General features: G+C 46.0%; 1 protein-coding gene across 1 annotated transcript in view; it reads left to right on the top strand.

Moving 5' to 3' along the window:
• The window catches only part of LOC126536489 (uncharacterized), an 83,088-nt gene extending 63,131 nt beyond the window's left edge, over window positions 1-19,957 (top strand). The window contains exons 2-4 of the mRNA XM_055074042.2: window positions 12,353-12,473; window positions 13,771-13,857; window positions 17,025-19,957. Of these exons, the coding sequence (XP_054930017.1) occupies window positions 12,373-12,473; window positions 13,771-13,857; window positions 17,025-17,160 (324 nt within the window). The 5' untranslated portion in view covers window positions 12,353-12,372 and the 3' untranslated portion in view covers window positions 17,161-19,957. The remainder of the gene's footprint in view (window positions 1-12,352; window positions 12,474-13,770; window positions 13,858-17,024) is intronic.
• The last annotated feature ends 6,090 nt before the right edge of the window (window positions 19,958-26,047 follow it).

Genomic DNA, 26,047 nt, shown 5'->3' with positions numbered 1-26,047 from the left:
CTTTCAACCTCAGTGGGACAGTGCACATCTGATTTGACACTGGCGAAAAAGAACTGACCAGCTGGGACCTCTGCAAGCAGTAGGCTTCGTGACCTCTTTGGCAAACCAATTTGGCAAGCACGACAGACGTCTGTCGTGCTCAAACATCTACGGAGTCGTACGTGTCGTATATCCTTGGCGTTATGGTTCTTTGCCGCCGAGTTGACGCCAACATATCCGAAACGGACATAGGAAGCCGCGTCTTGAAAGGCATCCCTGATGTCTCTTTCAACCTGCTGGTCATTTAGGACATACTCAACCGTTGAAGACGTTGTCAAGGATTGCAGGACCTTTGAAGAACTGAAGAGTCACCGCATCGTCCAATAATTCATGCGGCTTCCAAACACTGCCACGATGTCGCCCCGTAAGGCGCGCAAACATCTACCCACCATCTAGAGCCTGACACAGTCTTGAGACTGCTCGAAATGCGACAATATCTTCAGTTGCGAAGAGAAATATCTGCATATTGCTATGCATTGCTTAAATATTAACCTACTTGTAGGAGGATGCCGGAAAAGGACATGGATGTGGACTTCTTAAGAATCAAACTTTTGTAGCCTACGAAAAGAACGAAATGAAGAAAAGAATTCATCAGCTGTTCCACTCTTTGAAGGTGGAAGGCCAGCGAAGCTGTTTAGCGCATGACGCAGAGATGACACAGAACATATTTATTGTCCTGATCTGTGGTCATCGTGACGATATAGGTCATCATCATCATCATCATCAGCCTGGTTACGCCCACTGCAGGGCAAAGGCCTCTCCCATACTTCTCCAACAACCCCGGTCATGTACTAATTGCGGCCATGCCGTCCCTGCAAACTTCTTAATCTCATCCGCCCACCTAACTTTCTGCCGCCCGCTGCTACGCTTCCCTTCCCTTGGGATCCAGTCCGTAACCCTTAATGACCATCGGTTATCTTCCCTCCTCATTACATGTCCTGCCCATGCCCATTTCTTTTTCTTGATTTCAACTAAGATGTCATTAACTCGCGTTTGTTCCCTCACCCAATCTGCTCTTTTCTTATCCCTTAACGTTACACCTATCATTCTTCTTTCCATAGCTCGTTGCGTCGTCCTCAATTTGAGTAGAACCCTTTTCGTAAGCCTCCAGGTTTCTGCCCCGTACGTGAGTACTGGTAAGACACAGCTATTATACACTTTTCTCTTGAGGGATAATGGCAACCTGCTGTTCATGATCTGCGAATGCCTGCCAAACGCACCCCAGCCCATTCTTATTCTTCTGATTATTTCACTCTCATGATCTGGATCAGCAGTCACTACCTGTCCTAAGTAGATGTATTCTCTTACCACTTCCAGTGCCTCGCTACCTATCGTAAACTGCTGTTCCCTTCCGAGACTGTTAAACATTACTTTAGTTTTCTGCAGATTAATTTTTAGACCCACTCTTCTGCTTTGCCTCTCCAGGTCAGTGAGCATGCATTGCAATTGGTCCCCTGAGTTACTAAGCAAGGCAATATCATCAGCGAATCGCAAGTTACTAAGGTATTCTCCATTAATTTTTATCCCCAATTCTTCCCAATCTAGGTCTCTGAATACCTCCTGTAAACACGCTGTGAATAGCATTGGAGAGATCGTATCTCCCTGCCTGACGCCTTTCTTTATTGGGATTTTGTTGCTTTCTTTATGGAGGACTACGGTGGCTGTGGAGCCGCTATAGATATTTTTCAGTATTTTTACATACGGCTCGTCTACACCCTGATTCCTTAATGCCTCCATGACTGCTGAGGTTTCGACAGAATCAAACGCTTTCTCATAATCAATGAAAGCTATATATAAGGGTTGGTTATATTCCGCACATTTCTCTATCACCTGATTGATAGTGTGAATATGATCTATTGTTGAGTAGCCTTTACGGAATCCTGCCTGGTCCTTTGCTTGACAGAAGTCTAAGGTGTTCCTGATTCTATTTGCGATTACCTTAGTAAATATTTTGTAGGCAACGGACAGTAAGCTGATCGGTCTATAATTTTTCAAGTCTTTGGCGTCCCCTTTCTTATGGATTAGGATTATGTTAGCGTTCTTCCAAGATTCCGGTACGCTCGACGTCATGAGGCATTGCGTATACAGGGTGGCCAGTTTCTCTAGAACAATCTGCCCACCATCCTTCAACAAATCTGCTGTTACCTGATCCTCCCCAGCTGCCTTCCCCCTTTGCATTTCTCCCAAGGCTTTCTTTACTTCTTCCGGCGTTACCTTTGGGACTTCGAATTCCTCTACACTATTTTCTCTTCCATTATCGTCGTGGGTGCCATTGGTACTGTATAAATCTCTATAGAACTCCTCAGCCACTTGAACTATCTCATCCATATTAGTAATGATATTGCCGGCTTTGTCTCTTAACGCATACATCTGATTCTTGCCAATTCCTAGTTTCTTCTTCACTGTTTTTAAGCTTCCGCCATTCCTGAGAGCATGTTCAATTCTATCCATATTATACTTCCTTATGTCAGCTGTCTTACGCTTGTTGATTAACTTCGAAAGTTCTGCCAGTTCTATTCTAGCTGTAGGGTTAGAGGCTTTCATACATTGGCGTTTCTTGATCAGATCTTTCGTCGCCTGCGATAGTTTACTGGTATCCTGCCTAATCGAGTTACCACCGACTTCCATTGCACACTTCTTAATGATGCCCACAAGATTGTCGTTCATTGCTTCAACACTAAGGTCCTCTTCCTGAGTTAAAGCCGAATACCTGTTCTGTAGCTTGATCTGGAATTCCTCTATTTTCCCTCTTACCGCTAACTCATTGATCGGCTTCTTATGTACCAGTTTCTTCCGTTCCCTCCTCAGGTCTAGGCTAATTCGAGTTCTTACCATCCTGTGGTCACTGCAGCGCACCTTGCCGAGCACGTCCACATCTTGTATGATGCCAGGGTTAGCGCAGAGTATGAAGTCTATTTCATTTCTAGTCTCGCCGTTCGGGCTCCTCCACGTCCACTTTCGGCTATCCCGCTTGCGGAAGAAAGTATTCATTATCCTCATATTATTCTGTTCCGCAAACTCGACTAATAACTCCCCCCTGCTATTCCTAGTGCCTATGCCATATTCCCCCACTGCCTTGTCTCCAGCCTGCTTCTTGCCTACCTTGGCATTAAAGTCGCCCATTAGTATACTGTATTTGGTTTTCACTCTACCCATCGCCGATTCCACGTCTTCATAGAAGCATTCGACTTCCTGGTCATCATGACTGGATGTAGGGGCGTAGACCTGTACAATCTTCATTTTGCACCTCTTATTAAGTTTAACAACAAGACCTGCCACCCTCTCGTTAATGCTATAGAATTCCTGTATGTTACCAGCTATATTCTTATTAATCAGGAATCCGACTCCTAGTTCTCTTCTTTCCTCTAGGCCGCGGTAGCACAGGACGTGCCCGCTTTTTAGCACTGTATATGCTTCTTTTGGCCTCCTAACTTCACTGAGCCCTATTATATCCCATTTACTGCCCTCTAATTCCTCCAATAGCACTGCTAGACTCGCCTCACTAGATAACGTTCTAGCGTTAAACGTTGCCAGGTTCATATTCCAATGGCGGCCTGTCCGGAGCCAGTGATTCTTAGCACCCTCTGCAGCGTCGCAGGTCTGACCGCCGCCGTGGTCAGTAGCTTCGCAGCTGCTGGGGACTGAGGGCCGGGGTTTGATTGTTGTGTTCATATAGGAGGTTGTGGCCAAGTACTGCACCAGGGTGGCCAATCCTGCTCTGGTGAGGGAGTGCGTTACCGGTTCTGGTCACCGGGATCAGGCCACACTCCAGGCCTGTTTGTGCAATTTTATCAACACGCGGATTTTTTTTTTTTAATCCGGTGGAAAATTGCCGGCACCGGGATTCGAACCACGGACCTCTTGCACGCGAGGCGGGTGTTCTACCTCTACGCCACCGCTGCACCTACGATATAGGTACGCGCACACATTCGCGCATCACCTCTGTTGCTAAATCTGTACGTCATGTAAGACAATGAATGACTCATACCCCCTTAAGCAATGCGCATACCCCCGTGAACGCGGCCTCCCCATCACGGCGACGGTCGTTATCGAACCGTAGTCTGTCACAGGCGTCGCAGGTAGAGCCTAAATGACGATCAAGGAAGTCTTTCATTGCGATAACAATTATATGGACACTCCAGGTGCATTTCTGCCGTCGCTGCCGCCGTCGCCGTGATGTTCCGTATGAGTGAAAGCGTGTGAGCGTGAGCCGGCGAACGTGGTTCAATCTCGCGTGCGCGAGCGAAGAACGCAGCCCGGATGCGTCCCTTCTCCTGTGGCGCGTGAGGAAAGAGGAGTCAGGCAAGGAAGGAGGAGTGTTCTTTGCCGGCGGCTGCTAGGGTGTCTCAGTGTCCTCCTCGCCCGTCACTCCGCACAGAGTGGAGACAACCGCGCCATCTGCTACGGCGTTGGCTCCGCGAATCGCGGACGCCGTAGTAGACGCCTTTCGCGGACGCCGTAGGGGCGCGTAGCCGGCACTCGTGTGTCTTGAAAGCAATCTGCGACGTGGCCAAGGTGCACGCCCTCGCGGGCCTCATCTTCAAAGCGATTTGCAATGTTTGCAGACTGCGCGTAGTGACGGTAGCTTCGTATGCGCTGTGTTTTCGACGTTTTGTTCGCGTTGTAGTGAGACACGGATAAAGGTCAATTCGCTTGCTGCTGCCGCGATTCCTCACTGCAGAATTTTGACAGCGAGTTTCCACGCTCATCGAGCGAGTTCGTGTTCATGTTTACCTGTGCGCGCGTGACACCGTGCTGGTTAATTTAGTTAAAACACGTTGACGGGCTTGTTGGTTTGAATCCATGATAGAATGTGTAAGCGCGACCGTACAAGGACGTAGAAAGAAGCAGACGCGCAAAGACAGCGCTCTCTCTGTGTGTCTGTTTCTCTCTACGTCCTCGTTGAGTCGCGCTTACACATTCTGTCATTGTTAATTTAGTTAGTCGGCGATCGTTTACTAATTTATACGGCCGATACACCTACTATCCTTATTTTGTACAGCTATCGACTGATTTGCTATCGCAATCTGTGCTTCGCCTTTCGCGCGGAACTGCGGCTTTTTGGAACCTCGCGTTCGCACTCTTTTAGCTCATCCACGTTGACACCGAAGGCGCTTCGCCCCATTACCTGGCTCACGGTTTGCTTCGTCGATTCTCGCTAGTCGCTTACGTGCTGTCTCGCGGGCACGCTTGTCGGCCGCCGCATTAGCGTTCGCACGCCATCGACTATCACACTCGTGTCAACTGCTGCCTCCGTCGCTTTTAATAAGCGCGCTGTTTTTCTGCAGTCCAGGTGACGCGCGGCCCACTCATTGCACCGGCGGAACGAAGCTGAGATCAGTTGCGTAGTTAACCTGTAGAGCCATGACGTCAGCCGCACTGGAAGGAGCCATTGGTGATGATGATAGTTTTGCTCAGTGGAGCCAGCTGTGGGAGAAGACGACGACGCCGAATGCACGAGCAGTGGCACCAGCGCGTTCTCGCAGTTGCGCCGAGGGGCGCCAACGAAAAAGACGTCGGCACTCGAATCATTGCTGATGATGATAATTTCAGCTCGCATACCCCACGAAACTCCGGATCTGAGCCACATACAGCATTGCTGTAAAAAAGAAAGAAAGGAAAAGGAAGGAAAAGGCAGGGCATCTCCTACAAATCAAATCTGGAACCTGTATTGTAGGTGGGAAGCTGCTCTTTAGCGCACGCGTCAACTAGGTGGCAAGCCTATGAGCGAGTGAATCCGGAATACTCGATGCGATGGAGCAGGGTTAAGGTATAAAGAAACCAATTCTTCGAAAATCCGTAGAGTGACGGGGGATTTGCTGGCCAGCTGTTACAAGCACGCGGATAATAAATTTCGCTTTCACGAAAGCCCCTCCACGTTGTGGACATCCGCCGAGCTCATTTTGTAGTCGTAGTTTTCGAGTGCGCCACTTATATTAAAGTGCATTTGCAGAATATTTTTTGTAATGTCGATTTCTTCTGTTTGCTTTCTTTAACGCTAGCTACAGCTTCAGGTGCGTTGTGGTGTGCCTTACATGCAATGGATTCACGCAGTAATACATGGGACGAAATGTAGAAGAATAAAACGTTGCCACGAATGTTGTTCCGCGTGGCTCAGCGATATCAAATCTAGGAATAAGAATGAAGAGCGAACGAGCGAGTGGTATATATATATATATATATATATATATATATATATATATATATATACATTATATATATATATATATATATATATATATATACATATATATATATATATATATATGTATATATATATAGCGACATTATATATATATATATATATATATATATATATATATATAATGTCGCTTTTTTCACTTTACTCTAGCAAGGGATTTGTTCGCTTCATTGTCAATTCGATGTAAGCGGCCAGGTATCGCTGATTCTCAGCTGATGTGGTCGTAGCCATCCACTGAGACATAGCGAGAGGAAGAGAGAGAAAGAGAGAATGGTAAATGAAAGGCAGGGAGGTTAACCAGGACTGAGCCCAGTTGGCTAGCCTACACTGATGGAAGAAAAAAGTGAAGGGAAAGATTACGAGAAGAACAGAAAGTCCACTGTGGAAAATTGCCGACGTCGTAACAGTTTTGTGCTCTTTATCACTAACAGTTATTCAGTGAGGGACAAACAGGAAAGGCAGGGATGTTAACTTGAGGAATTTCCGATTGGCTGCTAGGAACAAGGAAGAGTGCTTCAAAGGTAGCTCGGGGAGACGCAAGACAACATATTTCTCACACACATGTCAGGAGTCACAGCGTATGAATGAGCAGATACTCAAGTGAGTGAGCAGCTCTATAGTCTGACAAACTTTATTTAGGCAGGATCCTGTGTCGCTATGGTCACTTGCTGTTCACACCACGGTATAACGTCGTCGACTCCGACTACTATGTGAGATGGTTTCTTATTCTCAGGGCGAATACCTTGCGGCTCCTTCTCAGTTAATGAATAACATTGTTGACGGGAATGATGTATGACGGAGTCTAACGGACGGCGATTGCATGTTTTTCAAGCGTCGAAGGCGTCCTTGTTGAATAATGATGACCGGCAGTATATAGGTTGCGTCTAAAAAGAAAGGAAGCCTTTGAAATTCCCGAGGTCATCACTCCGGCTGTCTGCTTTGCACAGAAAGAAAGCACGTTAGTTAAGGGAATTAAGCAATATCATCTTGAGAAAAAAACGACATACAACTTTGTTTTAGCTGAAGAAAGCTGGCCATTTTATTATTGCAACCGCTCAGCACTCTATCCTGGCGAGAACCCTCAGCAGGTGTTTATTTCTTTGATAGCTTTTTTTATGCAAAGAACTGCTTAACGTTACTTTTAAAGATCACCAATCAAAAGATAGAGAGAACAAGAGAGAAACAAAGAAAAGGAAAGCTCTAAGTATAGACGAGGTCGAACCCAGGTTATAAAGTAAGCTCAAAAGAGTGAGAGACAAAAAAAAATTACCATGTATCATGCGTCATACAAAGCCCCATGGTCTGCTTTAAATGTCTGGGTATTTGTTTTCCGTGGACGGTCGAGCAGAACAGCTTGTGGTGCTCCCTCCTCCTGCAAGCTTAGTCACTTCAGTGAACTTTCTTATTGCATGGCCACTTTGGCAAAACGTAGTAACACATACTTTAATAATCGCGCACGCTCAGCAGATACCGAGTCTATGGTTACGCTGGGCAGCTCCAGTGCAACACAGAGTGCAACCAACCCCTGTCGTACGAGCGAAGGACTGTTCACGCAAGCAATGCTCAAGATTGGTTTCCGCTTCAACGCCGCAACGACGCGTAGCCAGAATGACGGTAGCACTGTTGAGCCGATGTCGCTCTTATACAACGCATGGTGGAAACGGCGCAAATATGCACACGGACGCAGAAAGGAAGGACACACATTGGCGATTCGTGCTGTGTGTAATTGCGTTGTTCTCGCCACGTATCTGTTCCTGCTCGCCCAAATATGAGCTCTGAGCTCACAGAGATGACATTTATGGACACATCTAGCGGTGTTTTGCTCACAGCAAATGCGAACGTACTGCAATTCGCCTATTATTCAGTATTCTCAGTTGTCAATAAATTGTTTTTTTTGTATTGTGTAGTGCAGGATTATGAAAACACATCACATTTAAAAAAAAGAGAAACTAACCTTGCTTTTAGGCTATTGGTACACACTTGCATATCCGGCATCCAGGAGCTGTGAAACTTCCCAGATCAAACTTGAGATGCTACAAACTTCACTCTAAAGCTTGGCGCTTGTTAAGTGTTATGTACATTGCCTGGGTAAAAAGAAGCACTTACCACTTTCTGAGCTCCCCGATTGGAAACGGTTAGACACCTTGATTTCTGCGGAGGTAGTCGTATGTTTCCTACGCACAAGAAAATAATGAAGAGAAAGAAACTTGAGGATAAATTGAAACGCAAAGGGAAAGTAGCAGCCGCCCCCCCTCCCCCAAGCACGGAATGAGAATAAAATACGTGACGAAGCTATGCACTTGGCGCTTCTGTCCTGTCAGATCGCGCGGAACGCAGAGATTAGAAACTAATTTCTTAGCCGTCAGTTCTCATTGCATCGTTAGTTTTCGAGAGTTCGCAGTAATATCCCTACGATCAAAGGGAGCGATGATAGTTGACGTGAGTTTAAATATTGCCTCTATTTATTCTTTGTACGCTTATTTAAGAAAAAAGAGCGAAAGGAAAGAAAGAATTTGAAATGTCATCGCACAAGGTGACTACGTAGAACCGCAAGGTAACTGTGGATAAAGGATCGGGAAATAGCAGCAACGATCGTGTCGATAACGAACAAAAAAAAATTAAGGTGTTCTTGTTACGTCAGCACTGATCGCGATCTTCGTTGCCTAAGCTCCCGCGACGTGAAAGCTAATAGCGTCCGATAACTGCTTCTCGACGCGGATCGCTTTTTTCCCCGTCAATAAAGAAAAAAAGAAAAAGAAAAGAAAGGCTGATTCGGTCGTACGGTTGTTTATACGATTCTCCTCCTTCGGTTATATTTTGTTCGCTTGCGCAGCCGTTACAGGCGCTCGCCTGTGAGATATCGTCAGTCGGGACTTTGAGCGCAAGAAATAAGCGGTTGAAGCAAGCGCAGACCAAAGTATATCGTGGGGGGCCTCTGGGATAAGAGAAGCATTAGACGAATTCACTTCTGCGGCGGAGACGCTCGCCGGGAAGGCATCAAAGGGCCGAGCGTGGGATGAGGAAGTTGGAAGCGCTCGGGGGGGGAAGCGGGGAAACGCCGCACGACAGTTGCGGCTTAATAGGTGTGTCCCGATGAAGCCGAGCGGAAAATTAAGGGGAAACGGCGCCTCGGTATCGGCGGCCGTTTTGCCGGGCTTGTCTCGGCCGCGTCAGGCCAGCCGTCGTCCAGTCGATATTCGCCGAGCCGACAGGTGCGAGAGCGTGTGCCGGCTTGTCCGGCGGCGAAGGGCGTCAGTGCCTTGGACGGCGAGGAACCATCGGCGCGTGCGCGCGCGTGTGTGCGTGCACCGTGACGCACGAAGTCACCTCTCACCAATCTTCACTCAGCCGATCGGTCGAGTGCGGATTATTATACTGGACAGAAAAAACAAAACAAATAAAAACGACTGTGTGCGATGAAGCGGTCTAAGAAGAAAAAAGAATTACTGTGTGCCTCACGCTCCAGTGGCCAGGAGGCGCCTTCCTGGGGACGTTATGAAAACTGGATTATGATGTATTTCCTCCTTAACCGCCCCTTTTTCTTCTTCACGGCTTCCTCCCGTCCGGCCGCTGTGTGCATCCGTGATGCCAAGATTGGCCTCTCCTCGGGACGGCGTTGGTCGGTTAGCGTACCTGCGCTCTAATTGGCCCGCCGTCGCGTCGGCTCAACTCTTGAGCGGCCATCGACGGGTTCGCGAAGCCGAAAATCCCGTGGAGTTTGCAGACGGGAGGGGAAAGTTTCCAGTGCACGGAGGAGCGGACGAGGCTGGCTCTCCGGCATTTGCAAGCCTCTCGGGGCACGCGGGGAGCCGCCCTCTCTACCGCTGCGCCTCGTGCCACGGGGTTCCCAAGGAATCAACTGTGAAGTGGGAGAGAGGAAAGTGAGAGGAAAGGTCACTTACCAAACGATCAGCGAGCGCCGGTCGTCAAAGAACCGAGCGCACCGTTCGTGCGAAAACAGATGACACGTCCGAGGTGTCGCCGCCGACGTGTAAACGTACCGTGAAAATCGCCATCTTTTTCATTTTCCGGTTTGTTTTGATGATTAAAAAGATTACAGGATGTTAGTATAAAGAGGAAGGTCCCGAAGTTAAAGACTGCAATGGGACCTCCTTTCCGAACTAAGGCAAGTAAAGCACCGATCACAGCAGTTGCAGCACATCGTGAACAAGAAATTACAGGTTTTTATCATAAATAGCATAATTAAAGAAGTAAATGTGCATAATTGAAAAAAGAAGCATATAAAAGGCAGTGTAGGATATTCTCACTAAACGCTAATAAATTAACAGTATATGTGACATGACGTACGTATCATAATTGATGAACTTTAATACATATCGATGGCAAGGACATGAAACAGCATTCTTATGGTACCACAGTAAAAATTTACTCAAGGTGCTCTGAAACAATGGTTATGAGTATGAACTAAGCAACAGTATCGGACAGAATATATTTATTTAGTAGTTTTTTGAATTCCTGAATTTTAATTGTTTTATGTCTAATAGTAGTGTGTTCCAGAATATGTGTGTTCAGTGGGGGTTCAGTGTGTTCCAGAAAAATGGGCGCTCTCCTTACCGTAATTGGGATGTATTTCGACTAAAATGAAGTTCCCATTTATTGCAAACCTGGTAACATTAGTATCTGTTTGAGAAGATTAGGGTATAAAGCTATCTCATCGTGTGTAATTGATATGTCGGAACGAAAAGGTGCCAAGAAAGAATTTGATAGCTTGTAAAAGATATGTAGCATTGTGGTTGTATGGGCTAAATGTAATTATCTTGTAGGATTGCAATGAGTTTAAATGGGTTACCTAAGTGTTTCCCCAATAAGTAACGTAGTATTTATTGGGTGAGTGAATAAATGAAAAGTATAAGGATAATAGTCATGCTTAAATATGTTTCGTGTTATTAGAAATGCCCAAATCCTGTAGGTAATCTATCTTTATTTAGATATTTGTTCAATATATTTAAGATTTCTCTCAAGTTCTAAACCAAGATATTTACAGGGAAATCTTGCAGTTATAGGACTGGCATAACGAAAAACAGGAGAAATGGAGTAAAGTGTTCGTTGCAGGGAAGTGAATGCAACGAATTTTGTTTTCGACGGGCTTATCTGTAGCTGGTTAGTAAGGCAACACTCTAGCAGGCTTTACAAGAAGAAGAAAGGCACATAGGCAGATCATTGACATACATTAACAAATAAAAGCTGATCCAGTATGTAACCATGAAGCTTTCGTAATCGTGAGAATCTTTACTGCCTTGCGCCAAGTCATTCGATTGAAAAGGTGTGATGTAAGAGAATAATGGAGACACGCGTTGCGTGATAGAACTAGTAAAAAAAAAGTACGGCTGCTAATTTGATTATTATTCGAAGTTTTGGCAGACACTAGCTCCGTATTTATGGGCGACGTTAGAGTAACACGTTGTTTACGTAATGCGGGGATGACTCAAAAGAAGCTATGGCCTTTAGGGCGCCATCTCTCTCAGTCTTTATAAGTCGTTGAAGCTTTGGTTTGTTTTCTCTGGTGCATAGTGTATTTACTTCAGTATGTATCCAAAGAACTCCAGGTGTTGTTGTCTTCAGCGCCGCAGGGTGACTTTTTTTTTAATGCCACCTATAGTGTGCGCTGTGGGCGGTGTAACATGCCGGGTTCATGCAGTTTCCATGTCGCGTATCTCGCTTGTCCTTTCTACGACCGCTATTACGCGTATGCTGTGAACGTGAACAGAACTTACAAGCACTTTGATCGCTGTTTTGCTTGATGCTCACCAAGAAACCCCCTAAACAAACTCGCACAAAGCAGAAACTTAGGTTAACGCTTAACTAACAATAGAGCATCCACCGCAATGTGAGGAAAGCCCTTTCTTAAAGCAAGACAGGATCAGGAAAGCACTAGAGGCATGCGCACGTAATTTGACTGGCTCTTCCACCTAATTAGACGTTTGCACAACAGTGGATAACAGCTGCGTAATTAAAAAAAAAGAAAAAGAAAGAGAAAACGTCTGTAGTAACGTGCCTCACTGTGATGTCTTAAGTATATGGACCCCTTCTCGGAGAATGGCAAGCGCAGAAAAATTAACCTCGCGCCACTTCTTTTTCATCCGATTGCAGCGCTGTCCATAGTGCCAGCCATGGTGCGTTCCGTGAGTGTCGGCATCCTGGTCCTCGTCGGAGTGGTGCTGCTCGCCAGGGCATCTGCCTCCGCTCCCGCCAATTTCGAGACCGAGTCCTGGTACGTGCCATCCTATACAATTACTTAATGGAATTACTATGGAATTACTTAATTAAGTAATTTTTAATATTAACCGAATATTAATCGGCAGTCGAAGTAGCTGCGTTATCGCAAGGAAACTCTGAGGGCGCTGATGAAAACAACGCCGCGGCGGCCGCGTTCATGTGCCGTTCATTTGGTGCACGTTAAAGAACCGCGAGGATTTGAAATTAATCCGAAGCCACCCCATTTCGGCGTTACGTGCCTCAGAATCATATCGTGATTTTGGCACGTAAAGCACCAGAATTTAATTTTAATGTTTAGACCGTGATTAATCCGCGGGTCAAGCCCAAATTGTGTTGGTGCATAAGTTGTGGCTCATGTGTAGCCGCACACACACACACACACACGCACACGCACACGCACACGCACGCGCACACGCACACGCACACACACACACACACACACACACACACACACACACACACACACACACACACACACACACACATACACACACACACACACATCCTTTTTAATATCGCAACTATAATACTTAAACTGGACAACACCAGCGTTACCGGCAAATGTAAAAGCACAGGTAACAGTAAGAGTTGAAGGCCTGTGCCCGTTTGGGTCATGTCGTTAGGACAAAGCCAAATTCAGTGACAAGCCTGACTTACGCTGTAAACACGCAACGACGCACTACAGAACTATGTTTAATGGTTCCCTGTGGGCGACTCTGAAGTCCTGTCGATAAGGCTTGCATATTAACTCACGCACGTGGTGTATCCCGAATGTATAAACAGCTCTCTTATTTTTCCTCAACACACACGCCACGGGGAGAGGGAGAGTTTGACTGCGCCTTTTGAGGTTGCTGGGAGGCCGGTAACCTTCAATGTGCTTTTATAGATCCTTGAACGTGGGCGATGATCAAAAACCTTTGCGACAACTATTGCGACACATTAAGGGAACATTTCTGAGGCAACCAGTCACTCAGGGTACGCTCTAAGTAAGGAACCACCGAACCTAATAGCCCGGTTGGGATCAGGTTGTTAACGTAACGTAGTTGTCGATATTTTTTCTATTTTTCTCCCTGTACCGCGAGCTCCCTCCCAATGACTCCGCTGTTGCGCACACGAACCACAGCGTCAAAAGTGCGTCTCTGGGAGAGGTCACTGTCACGCAGAAAAATTATGATGCGACCCGCTGCGTGGGCACGCAGTTAGCTCTCTCGAAAACAAGCAGATACGACAGTGCAAATTACATTAGGGTGGGACGAAGAAGATTTGACATCGCGTTATTTCTTTCTCTGCAGGGACCGGGATCGTCAAAACGCTGCGTACGACTCATCTCTGACTCCTGACGAGGACTACCTTCTGAGCTTGCTAAGGAGTCGATCCAGGTGAGATTTCCTGTTTGACGCGTCGACTTTTGTAATGTTTGGCAAGATAATGTCTGTAATTGTGTTTTGCAATGTGTGTTTGTCAAGCCCGCATAATTATATAATGTGATCATGCGGGAGTCGAAGGAGGGATATCTTGGCGGAGTCGATGTATTGACAAGGGGAATCTTCGTGGAAATAACTGCGCTTTATGGTGTTGTTTATGCAGCATATTCTCCCCCAACATAAATGAGAGAGGGAGATGAGGAGAATAAGCTCACTGATAGATATTAGCACGAACAAGACTACGGAAAAAAAGGGGGACAGGACAGAGCACTAGACTTCAACTCACAAGCTTTATTCAGCAAAAAACATGCATAGAGTCTATCGTATGCTCAAATAAATGCGCAGACACACGCATAAACAAATGTGCCACGTAGGAGACAAGCAAATGCGCAACGAAGCCGATAGGCGCCCATGACAAGCCATTACAAAGCATACACCAGGTTTTTCTCAAGGTACAACACTTCTTTATCAATGAGTGCCAGTCATGGAGCGCTTACGCATTCATCAGCAGCTTTTGAAATGCAAAACGCCTCGAATATTTCCCTATCTAACTGCCTGTCGAACCGTCTGAGCACTTGCGTGTTATGAAAACACGGGGAGCATTTACGAGTACATCTTCAGCAGTGGTGAGCCAAGTATCCAGCACCTGCTAGAGCGTTACAGCGCTCCTGTGTTCCCTAAGCTGGTCATTCAGGCACCTGACTGTTTGTCCAATATAACACTTTCCACAGGAAAGCGGAATATTGTATACCACTCCCACATTGCAGTTAACGAAGCGGGTGACATGCTCTTTAGTGCATGTACCATGACTCTCGACATTCTTTACCAATCTGCCCATTCATGCGACCTTTAGTGGCGCTGAAAACACAACACCTACACCGCACTTGTTCGCCATATTTTGCAGCGAAAGCTGTAAATGACTAACCTTCCGTAGTTTTTTCGGCGTCCGGCAACAAAACGGACTTTGCGATTTCTAACATATCCATACGGGTGCATTGCGGCGGCGCAGATGTCCAAATGCGGAACAGATTAGAACGCTCGCCGTGAACAATAGCGTGATGTCAGTGTTATCGCAGTATACAAACAGGAGAGGTATCGACGCTAAAAACAGCTGCGTTATCGATGGGGCAGACACCTATAGTTCGCATACCCGAAGAACAACATGCGTACGAGGAGCGCCGGAGGGAACAGCAACGAGAATGTAAACGGCGCCGGCGCCAAATTACTACCGACGAAGAACGTTCCCGCGATGCTGAATGAAAACGACAATCGCGAGCACGGGCACCTCCGAACCAGCAACGACACCAGACTCGCAACGCAAAAATGACAACCATTCCGCTCTGTGAAGATGGAATAGTAGCGAAAGTACTTTGTGTTTCGTTTGAGAGTTTTGACAGTCGTCAGCTTTCACTACCATTCCATTATCACAGAGTGGAATGGTTGTCTTGTTTTTTTTAGGGGGTGGGACACCCCGTGTACGTGTGTCGCAGCCACAGGTCGCCCACTGGGACGAGTGTTAATGTACCGAGTGGCTGCCGGGTCACCTTCTGCCTCTTTAATGAGGCTCTCAGTGACACACACCGATTTATCATCGGGATTCCCGGCCCTATGTGAACAGCTCGCATGTTCCTGAACGGTGCAGGAAAGCTGGTGCACACGAGATTTAACCAAGAAAGGTGTCAGGCAGTTAGCAGCAATGCCTCTTTTAACTAACATCGAGTGCACCGAACGTTAGTCAAGCAAGGACTTCTTGCTTCTAGGAGAGTACATCCTACAAAAGGAGCTAACATTTAGAATGATAAGAATATCTAACAATTGTAGGCGAACATCTACTGGCAATTCATGTGTGAACTTAAGTCCTTACGCACACTTTTCGAAAACCCCCAGAACGTTTTTAACAGCAAAGCCCCTGCGCTCAGGCTTCGAACCTTCCAGCACAGCAAGAAGGTCATCGATAAAACGTTTCCAGCTGACTGCATCTTCTTACTTCTTGAAAGTATGGCTTCGAGTGTATATCAGTGGCCTGACTTGAGCTGCATCAGGAGGCATAGCTTCTTTAAGCTCTTGGACTCCCGTTTCTAATCAACAAGATCTATCCGAGTTCTCTACACCTACAACATGCGATAAATGTAACGACACCATAGGTCTTAGTCATACGCTCTGGCGTTGCTCCGTGTTACGCAGCGACAAGGACAACACTGACGAGCGGTGGGACGCAGCTCTACGTAGTCTCACATTTGAAGAACAGCCATGGGCAGTTCAACGGCGCCGCGAAGCGGCCGAAAGCCTTGGCGTTTCGATCCCAACGTGGGAGCGGCCCGCTTCGGGCTAGAAAACAAGCGCGACCTAATGGACCGCAATGAAGTTTTTCCATCCATCCATCCAAAGAGACTACCAGATGGAACCAGCTGACGGAGTCAGAATATCACTCCAAGTCTCATTGTTTAATTTGCGTTCTGCTGAAGTTGCTCTCATTAGCATTTTAAGTCACGTGCAGATTATTTACATTCCTTTAAAGGGACACTGAAGAAGGAAAATTATTTTAGCCTGATAAGTAAATGACCCTACTACAACAGAAAATAAAGCCACGGCGATCGTGACAAAATTATTTGTAAGCCGGAAAAAGCGCAAGAACGAAATGCAGGTGGCAACAATACCATTAGGTTTCCACGCCTGCACCCTGTGACGTTGTTAATTTTAATGCGTGGTCAAATCTAACCAGGCCTAGTCAAGTCTTGATCTGTAAAGATGAACTAAATTGTATTCTAACTGAGCCAAAGACCAAACCTAGGAGCAATCGAGAAGTTCTACTGAACTACAACGACTTATATATACATATACACACTTCGAAGCCTATGACGTCACGTGCCAGCACGGGGGCTTTGGCGGGAAATTCGAGATATAAACTTTTTTAGGACAATTTTCTCTTCTAATAATGAACCTAGTACGGCGCAGTTAAACAAAATGGAGTTTTCGCAAAAAAAAAAAAAAAAAAACTCAATCACTCTGAAAGAATTAAGAGTTTATCTTCAGTGTCACTTTAGAAACTGTTCTTGATGACATCCGCGCAACATTGGCGGTACTTGTGACTTGTGCAACGTCGTGTCTCTGACTCGCCGCAGCAACTTCGACGTCATGCCGAAGAGGTCTCGCGGCATGCTCGACTTCGGGATGACGCGAGGAGCGTCTGGCGCCAAGGCCGCCAAGGCTCGATTAGGACTCAAGCTGGCCAACGATCCCTTTGGGCCCGGACGCTGAGACGCCCGTGCCACCCCGCTGCGGGAACCGCTTCGCACGAGCAGCTCCCGCAACCACATCCCTGTATTCCTTTCCGCGCCTCTAACGGAACAGTTGACCAATCGCCTCTTAACTGAGCGCTGTAGAAAGATGTTTTCCAGCTCTGTTTCATCTTTCTTTGTTCTTCTCCAGGTTTGAGCTTTTTGAGCTTCTTTCTTCGCATAGTAGCTGCAGCCGGCAGGACCTTCGGTGTGCTTCAAAAAAAAAAAAAGATTCAGAAAAAGAAAATGGAGCAGCGAAACACTGTTTCTGGTACTACGAAGGAATGCTGCACATCTCGCCTCCGCGTGTTTCCGGTTGGCCCCGCTTGTATCATTAGGTTTGACTGTAGTGTGCACCCGGGGCAGTTCTACGCGTCATTGTGTCGCATAGTGATCACACCGCTCTCTCGTTGTCGCATCAGAGTTTGCGTTGGGCGGAAGGTTAAACGTTGGGAGGGCCTAACCTAATCAACGCAGAGCATGTGATTGCTGCACGAGGTCATCCCGTACATTGTGCTCCGTGTAGCAGTTGCTAGATTTGAACGGATGACTGCGGTTATCCGGATTACTGAACTCGAAACAGCACGTGAATTCGTTCTCATATTTTGTGTTGACTACCTATGACGAGCCAGTGCACGTTTCTTGAAATGTGTGGACGAACGCTCTTAACTGGGTGTAATTAGGTTGCATTCTTTGAGCCAGTGAGATTTTTTAAACCAGCGTCTAGAAACATGAGTTCTCAGCTTGCCTGTAATAATGCAGTTCTGGCCATCCTATGGCCAAGTCACCAGAATTGCTTTTGATGACAAATTTCTTTGAATGCGTCAAAAAAGAAAAGAAAGCGCCCACACGTTGTCCTCTCGCTCAACGTAAACTTCACGTACGTCTATATACCATGAAAGCCACCGTAATAAACCTTATTTCCAATGACTGTCAAAAAAGAAGTGTCTCGGTTCTCAGCACTCGGTGACACTAAAGCAAATACAATTGTGCATCGTTGTCATCCGTAGAAGACAAGCAAAATTAGGGGCTCTTTCGAAGCGCAGATAAGGTGTCGGGTTATTACGTGTGTCGTCTGGCAAGTCTAGTGACCGTTCCCGGATCACCGGCGTACATTTTTGAGCTGTAAAATTTTTATACCGGTGGTTATGATGATGTGAGTCAAAAGAAATGTGTTGTTGGAAGCGCAGTAATGTATCCAGCCACGCGGCGCTAAAGCAGCTAATTAAATATGTGTTGTTGTGCGTAACATGTTACTGTTAAAGAAACGCAATGCAAATATTTTACTCGCGTTAAATGTACGTTGTTGGCAAGTGCAGTTGGTGGAATGGGCGTACATTTATGTATTGTTAATGCAAGGGGTGTACCTTGACAATGTCACGTTGACTACATGTGCACGGAGCAAATAACCACGCGGATACGTTGCTATGTGCTTTCTTTTGAAGTACCAAAAGGATGAAATCGAGTAACCGCGATTGTACTTTTTTTTCTGTTTTATAATTATATATACAATGCTTGGGTATAAGAAGTTTCGGGGGATAAACAAAAGGTGTCCAGCGTTTATTGTTTATCGACGTGTTGCCTGTTGACATGTAACTTGTGTGTGATCCCTTTATGAGCCGCCAATGTAAACTTTTGATTTGAGAAAATTAGGGGAATTTCGTCCTTATGAGATAATTTTGGACTTTTGCCTTCGACTGTGTGGCAAAACAGATCGATTATTATTTTTTTGTTTTTCTTTTGCGCAAAGCTCCTGTAGTAATTAGCAATAAACGAACACTCGAAATAATTTATTGACTACCAAAACCTCTCTCATAATCTCCTTTCCTTTTTTTTTCATTCAGAATGTACGGCTAATGCTTCTGTCGTCCTCATATTCTCACGTACATTGAAACCATTGACACATGCATTAAATTTCAACAATACATTCGTTTTCAAATCGCCGTTTTTATTAGTTTAGCCATTCCAACTACTTTATCTTGCGCATATTTAATAACACACGCCCACTGGCTGATACAGCTTGCCTGTGTTTGCATGACAAGTTTGGAAAGAGCTCATTTACTCTACTCAACCACCACTCACCAACATTCGGTGCACAAAACATTTCTTTGTTTCCAGCATTCTCGAAGCCCATACAGGTCAGCACAACATTTGCTCGAGCATCTTTCTTACTGGTGTGCAGCCAGAACTGCTGTTCGCAGATGCGTTTTCCCTAATTTAGTTTGGAGGAATACGGTAAACCGGTGCTGCAGAAGTGCTCAAAAAAAGTTCGACACGCGCATTTCCCATTTTCCCCTTCGACTTCCTCCCATTCATCTCACCATGCCATTAAGCTCTTTTGAGTTATATGCAAAGAAAGAGAGAATCCACACACATATGCAGACTGTCGACCAAATTCTCGTGCCGATGTTTATTCATGGGACAATGAGCTGAATCGAGATCGCCGCTCACTGCACGTTTGTTTGTGACGGGCCTGTGCTTGAATGGCGTCTGTTTCGAATGGTCTGCGTGACCGTTCGACGAGCGTTAGGCGCCGACTGCGACGGGCCTCGTGTTTTCCAGAAGTCTGTGTACGTAGGCGTGTATTCGCTGCATGCTTATTTCTGGATTCTATCTGTCTTTTTTCTTTTTCTGTCTCTGTACAGTCGTTTGTGTACGTAGAAGCCCTGCCGCGCGTCCCGGATGCGTAATATGCGGGAGTGTCGCCACTGTAGTGAAGTTGTCTATACAGTTTCAATAAAAGATGCGTTTCATTTCTGTTCGTTGCGAAAAAGAAACGACACGACTGCGAGTGCCATTACTCTCAGTTCGCCGCCGGGACGAACTGAATGCATTGCGGCAGCAATGCATTGGCTGCGAATGCTGTTCGCTTCGGTGCCAGACTACCATGAGCGTGGTCTGTGCTGGGTAAGTAAACACGCGGCTTTTATATAGATAATAACGGCCGCTATATAAACTTACATACAGATTTTGCTCAGGCATCACGTGGAGGTGTTGGAACCAAAAAAAAATTATCGGGTTTTACGTGCCAGAACCACTTTCTGATTATGAGGCACGCCGTAGTGGAGGACCCCGGAAATTTCGACCACCTGGGGTTCTTTAACGTGCACCTAAATCTAAGTACACGGGTGTTTCCGCATTTCGCCCCCATCGAAATGCGGCCGCCGTGACCGGGATTCGATCCCGCGTCCTCGTGCTTAGCAGCCCAACACTGTTGGAAACAAGGTCTTACTGCTACTCCTTTTGAGTTCATTTCGAGTTTACGCGCTGTGAGTGATTAGAAATAATAATAATAAAGAAAACGCCGATTAATGAAGAAAAATGAAAAAAAAATGAGCAAGTGGTATATGACGTAATGTCGCACCTAAATGCTAGGATGAACAGGCTGAATAAACGCGGCAGTCAGCGCTGGGGAATCTCTCCGAAAGGGGCGTTCCTCGTGGGGACGTGAAGTTGTGCCCCGAAACAGGCGAAAGTTGAGAATTGCGAAGAAACACAAGAATAATACGCATATCTCTGCATTTAACAAGTAACTAGAATATTTCAACTTTGCTAATGAATTTAGATGCATAGATATACATGTATGACAGTCGATGTCATCTTAGAACAAATAAGTGTGAACACTTACTTTAGAATGCGTCTCGTCGAGTGAACAGTTAACAAGTAAGCAAGTCATCTTGGCGCTCGCGCACGCCCTTTTGGATGTCGAAATAACGTTTTAAACGCGGAATAAATGCTCAAGCGAACAGTGCTCACAGTAGCTCAGGGCTTTTTGCATTTGCTGCGCTTATACATTACAAGTCACCAAACTGCTCTAACATTGCCGACCGCCCCGTTGCTCGGTAGTGTCAGGAGATAGAAGTCTTTGAAAAGGGTCAAGCCTTAGCTCGCGATGCCATAACACCGAGCAATATCATGGAGTGCCCGAGGCATATTGCCCCAGAAGTATCACAGCCGAACATCATAAACACCGTAATCGGCTCAAGGAATACAAGAACAACGTACTCCTCTTAACATCACCGTCACAAACACGCACTAGATCTAGAAGATGCTGCGCTAATCCGCCAGGAACAAACACTTAGACTACAGAATGATGCTATCCAAAACCACATTGAGAAGAGACGTGGCAAATCAGCGTGTCAGGTATACGCGGCAACTACCCCATCGCACTCCATACTTACTGGGAATGCCCCAAGGTGTTCTCTTCTGCACACTTCTTAAGTCGATCAAGAATTCCTTCCTGCCTTCCCAACAACTGGGAGAATGAGACCACTCCACAGCAAGAGATTCGCCCTACACTATGCCCACTGCTGGTAGCCCACGTCAAATACATCAACAAATCCCGACAAATGCAGTCCCCAGCCTGACCGGGGACTCAGATGGACTCACCGACAACGGCACTCGAACAGAGTCGTTAAGGAATAAAGTTTACACGCATCTTTTAGTTGCTAGCTAAAACAGTTCTACCATATTTGTTACTAGAACGTTTTGAGTTTACGCCAATTGCTCGTGCAACAGTCTACCGAGTCATAATTGGCCGCAGCCAAAACTGCATATTAACCAGGATTCCCCGATCATGCGTGTTGTACCTTGTAGCGCTTTTTCAATCAATCAATGAGTCAATCAATAAAAAATGTTAGCTTTATTTAAATAATTCAAGGAAAGCCTACGGTCGCAGCTTCGAATGGTCATAGTTTTCCCTTATGCATGTGGCTCTAAAGTTCACAGCTATCAACGCAATACAGGAATGCTTTCGAACACGCATCGTTGTAGGAATTATAGCCGACGTTGTCGCTAGAAAATGCAGAAAGAAAGTGAAAAGCTGTAGGAGAAGCCTTTGCCGGGTACGATTACGCACTTTGAAGCCTATTCCTCTTCCACTTATCTGGACGACGACGTCATTAAATAGTTTCCCGAAGAAGGTTTACAGGCTAAACATTGCACCTGTATTAGCATTAGCATGAAAGATATTTTTTGCCTCTATACTTCGAAGTGGCCGTTCCCTTCGTCTCTGCCTCAGATACTGAGTGCCAGAAATTACAAGTAAATATTTCGCCGTGAGCAGGTTTTATGTATGTGCCTGAAATATCTGACTTGTCGTCACCTGGCGTTGAAGCCAAATCGCCTGGGGTGAAGCAGAGCCCAGGTTATTTAGCCAAGCCCGGGGCGACGGGACAAAATCAGCCTTATCCGCATCAGGAAATTCACTTTCGGTACCTAACACTGATAAATGCTGTAGAGTTCTATAGCTCCAGTGAGAAACTGCCCGAGGCCTGATTGCTTTCTGTAAGCCCGCGCTCTGAAGTGTACGAGCATGTCAGTCAATATTGAAGCGCTGCCCCTTCCGTAAGTTTTGTCAGCGGATTGTTTTTGTATTAGAATTGATAGCCTGCTGCAGGGGCCTGGAAAAAATAGCCTGGCATAACAAAATGCACTCATGTCTTCTCTATTGGCACTCGTGGTAATATTCTTTCATAGCATTAAGCATATTCTGTATTTTTTTATACTCGCATCGATACTGCGCGCCTTTCAGAATTGGTGGCGCTAAAAGTGGTTACAACAGCTGGCCCCGTTTCCCCATAAATTTTGTCCTCACATGAAGGGCCCACAATTTGTATCGGAAAGAAAGTATAAAAAATAAGTGAAATAGACAACGAAAAGCGTTTAGACCTTTTAAAGAGAGCTGGGATCCCTTGGGAATTGTCTGCGTGAGAAAAGTTCGAAGGGACTTGCCTCCATATATGTGTTATATTTATTGCTTTGTGGTGTATTACACAGCGAGGGGGAAAATGTGTGTGGGGGGAGGGAGGAACCAATGAACATTTAAGACCAGGCTGAAGAAGGCAGAAAACCCAGTAGACAGGGAAGGAAGTGTGGAAGCTGCATTAACGCACGTCTAATATATGGCGCAACCGCCACAGGTTGTAGAAGAAGTTGATTTTTAATAACGTGGATTTAATTACATACTAATTTCACCTGAGTAGTTGATCTGATGTAGAGCCAGATTGATAGCACACGTAAACACTGAGTAGTTGGACGCAGACTTCTTTGTAAGTGAACACACTGTTGTAATCGCACCGCTGGCACGAGTTGTTGGAACCTCAGTGCTGACGCCCGTTATTGCAAATGGGTCGCAAGCCCCAAGGGTAGCGTTGGCCTGGCGGCCTGGGGCACTGGAAGCATCCGAAGGTCCCGGCAAAGCATGAGTAGACTGGTAACAGAACAACTTGTTTATTCTAACATCGCAAAAGAGCGGGCTGTCAGGTCGACCGAAGTGGAGAGACGGGAGAGCACGTAACTCAGCAGAAGAAATCGGAGCCTCTCTCTCGGCGTCTGGGGGCAGCTGCTTTTATAGTCTCGCAGCTGAGGGCAAGGAGGAACGTCTCGTCAGATGCGCACGTGACAGGGCACGGACACGCTGAGAGACATGTTGAGACGAATGTAGTGACGCATCCGCCGAGCAGGCGCCAGGCAGACCTCCTCGCTTCACACTTGGGGAGCTCCTCTCCCCGGCTGCCGCGCTTTGACAAGCGTGGGCACACACACACACACGCACACACGAAGACACGTGGCACTGAAACACGCCTGGACGCGCTTGGCGGGGAGGCTTGCGGCAGCTCCGAACGGGCCAAAATGTCCGCCGCTTTGAAGGAAGCCCCGGCGTCCGTTGCATCCGCGCCGGCTATACCGCGCGTCGTAGGCGAAACGTAACAACACACATTCTATAATGGTGCAGCCGCACCAAGATTTATGAATATTGCATTGTACGCATTTGCGCTGTACATGCTGTTTAGGACAAATCCACACCATTCTTAAAAATTTCGCACCCGCTGTGTACACAGGATCATATTCACAGGAACATCCTCGACACTCAGAGCCTTAGATAGCACTGCATTACAAAATAAACTGAGGCAAATTTCCCCATCTCCGAGGCTGGTGCTCAAGAGCTATGGTTAATGACACTTAAAGTGTCGTCTTCTTTTTTAAAGGATAGTTGGAGGGGATATTCGCAGGTGCTTTATGTGAATGTTTCTCGGCGGTCGGCTAAAGTGCTTGATCTGATTCGGGTGCTCTCATTAGTACTGCTGCGATATTTGAGTACCGGCTACATCAAGTAGCAATACAAAACAGCTGCCCAGAAGGCAGTAAAATAATGAATTAAGATGAAATTCACTGAAACCGTTCCATAAGAAGCCTACTCATATTTGATTACTAGACGAGGGATAAATGAACTTCAGAAATACAGTCGTAGGAAGACGTAGTAGACGCAAACACGAAATAGGAAATGTTATGTAGAGTATAATAGCAGATGCTTAGAGAAGGTAAATGCAGCCGTAGGAGGCAGGAACGATTTTATGCCGAAATCGTCACAGCATTAGGAAGGCAGACTATAACCTATTTAGGTAGTCTGGCTGCGCAGAAGTGGACAATACCTAACATATGGCATGCAGAACAGCGCCAATAAAATTGCTAAATATGTACTCTAAGAAAAGTGCACGCCTTTGAGAGAAAGCACACTGACGCAATATAGATTATACAATAGGATAGTTGGAGAACCGTCCGTGATGGCTATATATGATGTGACCCGCGAGAGCCGTAGAGTCAGGGCAAGTGGGCAACCGGGCTCAGTCCTGGTTAACCTCCCTACCTTTCATTTATTATTTGCTCTCTCTCTCTCTCTTTTTGAAGAGGCGGCATGGGCGCATACTTCACACTGTCGTTACACTGCAGATGAAACGATATGCAGTCACAGTTATGAAACAACGTGCCCACTTCAGTTATTACCCGAAAGGAAGATACAAACTCTTAAGTTAAAAAGCATTGACATGTTTCAATGCACAAGAATGATAACCATCACCCAACGCCTAGAGCGGCATGCCGGGTGATCACTCAGGCTAATATCTTCAGTATATCAATAAAGTTTCTATATGTCTCTCTCTATAACAACGAAACTAACTTTTACGACTAATGATCATTAGTCTACTTTACACAAAAAGGAAAGAAATAACACATATAGGTGTAAGAAAATGTCCTTTATGTATATACATTAGTCAATCAAACGTTGTGGAAAAGCCAGCGACAGAAGCTGCCAAAATCGTCAATATCATCAGATAGGTGAAGTGAACATTAAAACGCTATGCTTTAATTTGAAAGTGACAGCAACAGGCTCACTCATATCGCGAGAGCAGCGAGAAAAACATAAGCCACCGGTGGTATAAACAACATGGATGGACACGTGTCATTGTTCTTTTTCCCGAAAATCGGTAGTTCTTATTCCGCGAGCGTGCTCTCTCGTTTCTTTCTCTTGAGGATTTGGCTTTCGTGAAACTTTTCAACGACGCTCAGCGCATACTAATCGCCCATTCGTCCAGCATTCCATTCGTTTAAAACGAAGAGCCATTTATTGCTGCCGACGTAAAACATGCCTTCAGCATGAAAGTTTTCATCATCAAATTCTCATAGGCTCGTTTATAGATTCTTATGAAGTAAAGAAATGTTGGATGGCAGCGCGGCTGCGTGGTTGATCACATATGTCGCACGTAAGTATGGCTTGGTGATGTCGTGTGCATCCTAGTAATGCAACTTCATCCGAAGAACGATGCATCCAGCTGAACGTGCGTATGTTCGATATCCACTCTATTACCTCTTTTTTCTCTCTTTCATTCTGTATAATGCAAAATTATACCTCAACAATAAGTAACAATAAGCAGATCAGGTGCATTCACCACCTGCGTCAAAGGTGTCCATACCTTTATTAGTGCTTACTCAATTCCGTTGTTTACTTAAGATGGGCTCCTCCACAAAAAGAGGCCTAATTCAAGGTTGCAGGGAAAAGAGGATTCCTTGCCATTGTCATACATTTGCAA

Source organism: Dermacentor andersoni, chromosome 4 (genome assembly GCF_023375885.2).
Source record: "Dermacentor andersoni chromosome 4, qqDerAnde1_hic_scaffold, whole genome shotgun sequence".
NCBI classification, from domain to species: domain Eukaryota; kingdom Metazoa; phylum Arthropoda; class Arachnida; order Ixodida; family Ixodidae; genus Dermacentor; species Dermacentor andersoni.
The sequence above is the reverse complement of the archived record's forward strand: the minus strand, read 5'-3'. Positions and strand labels throughout refer to the sequence as shown.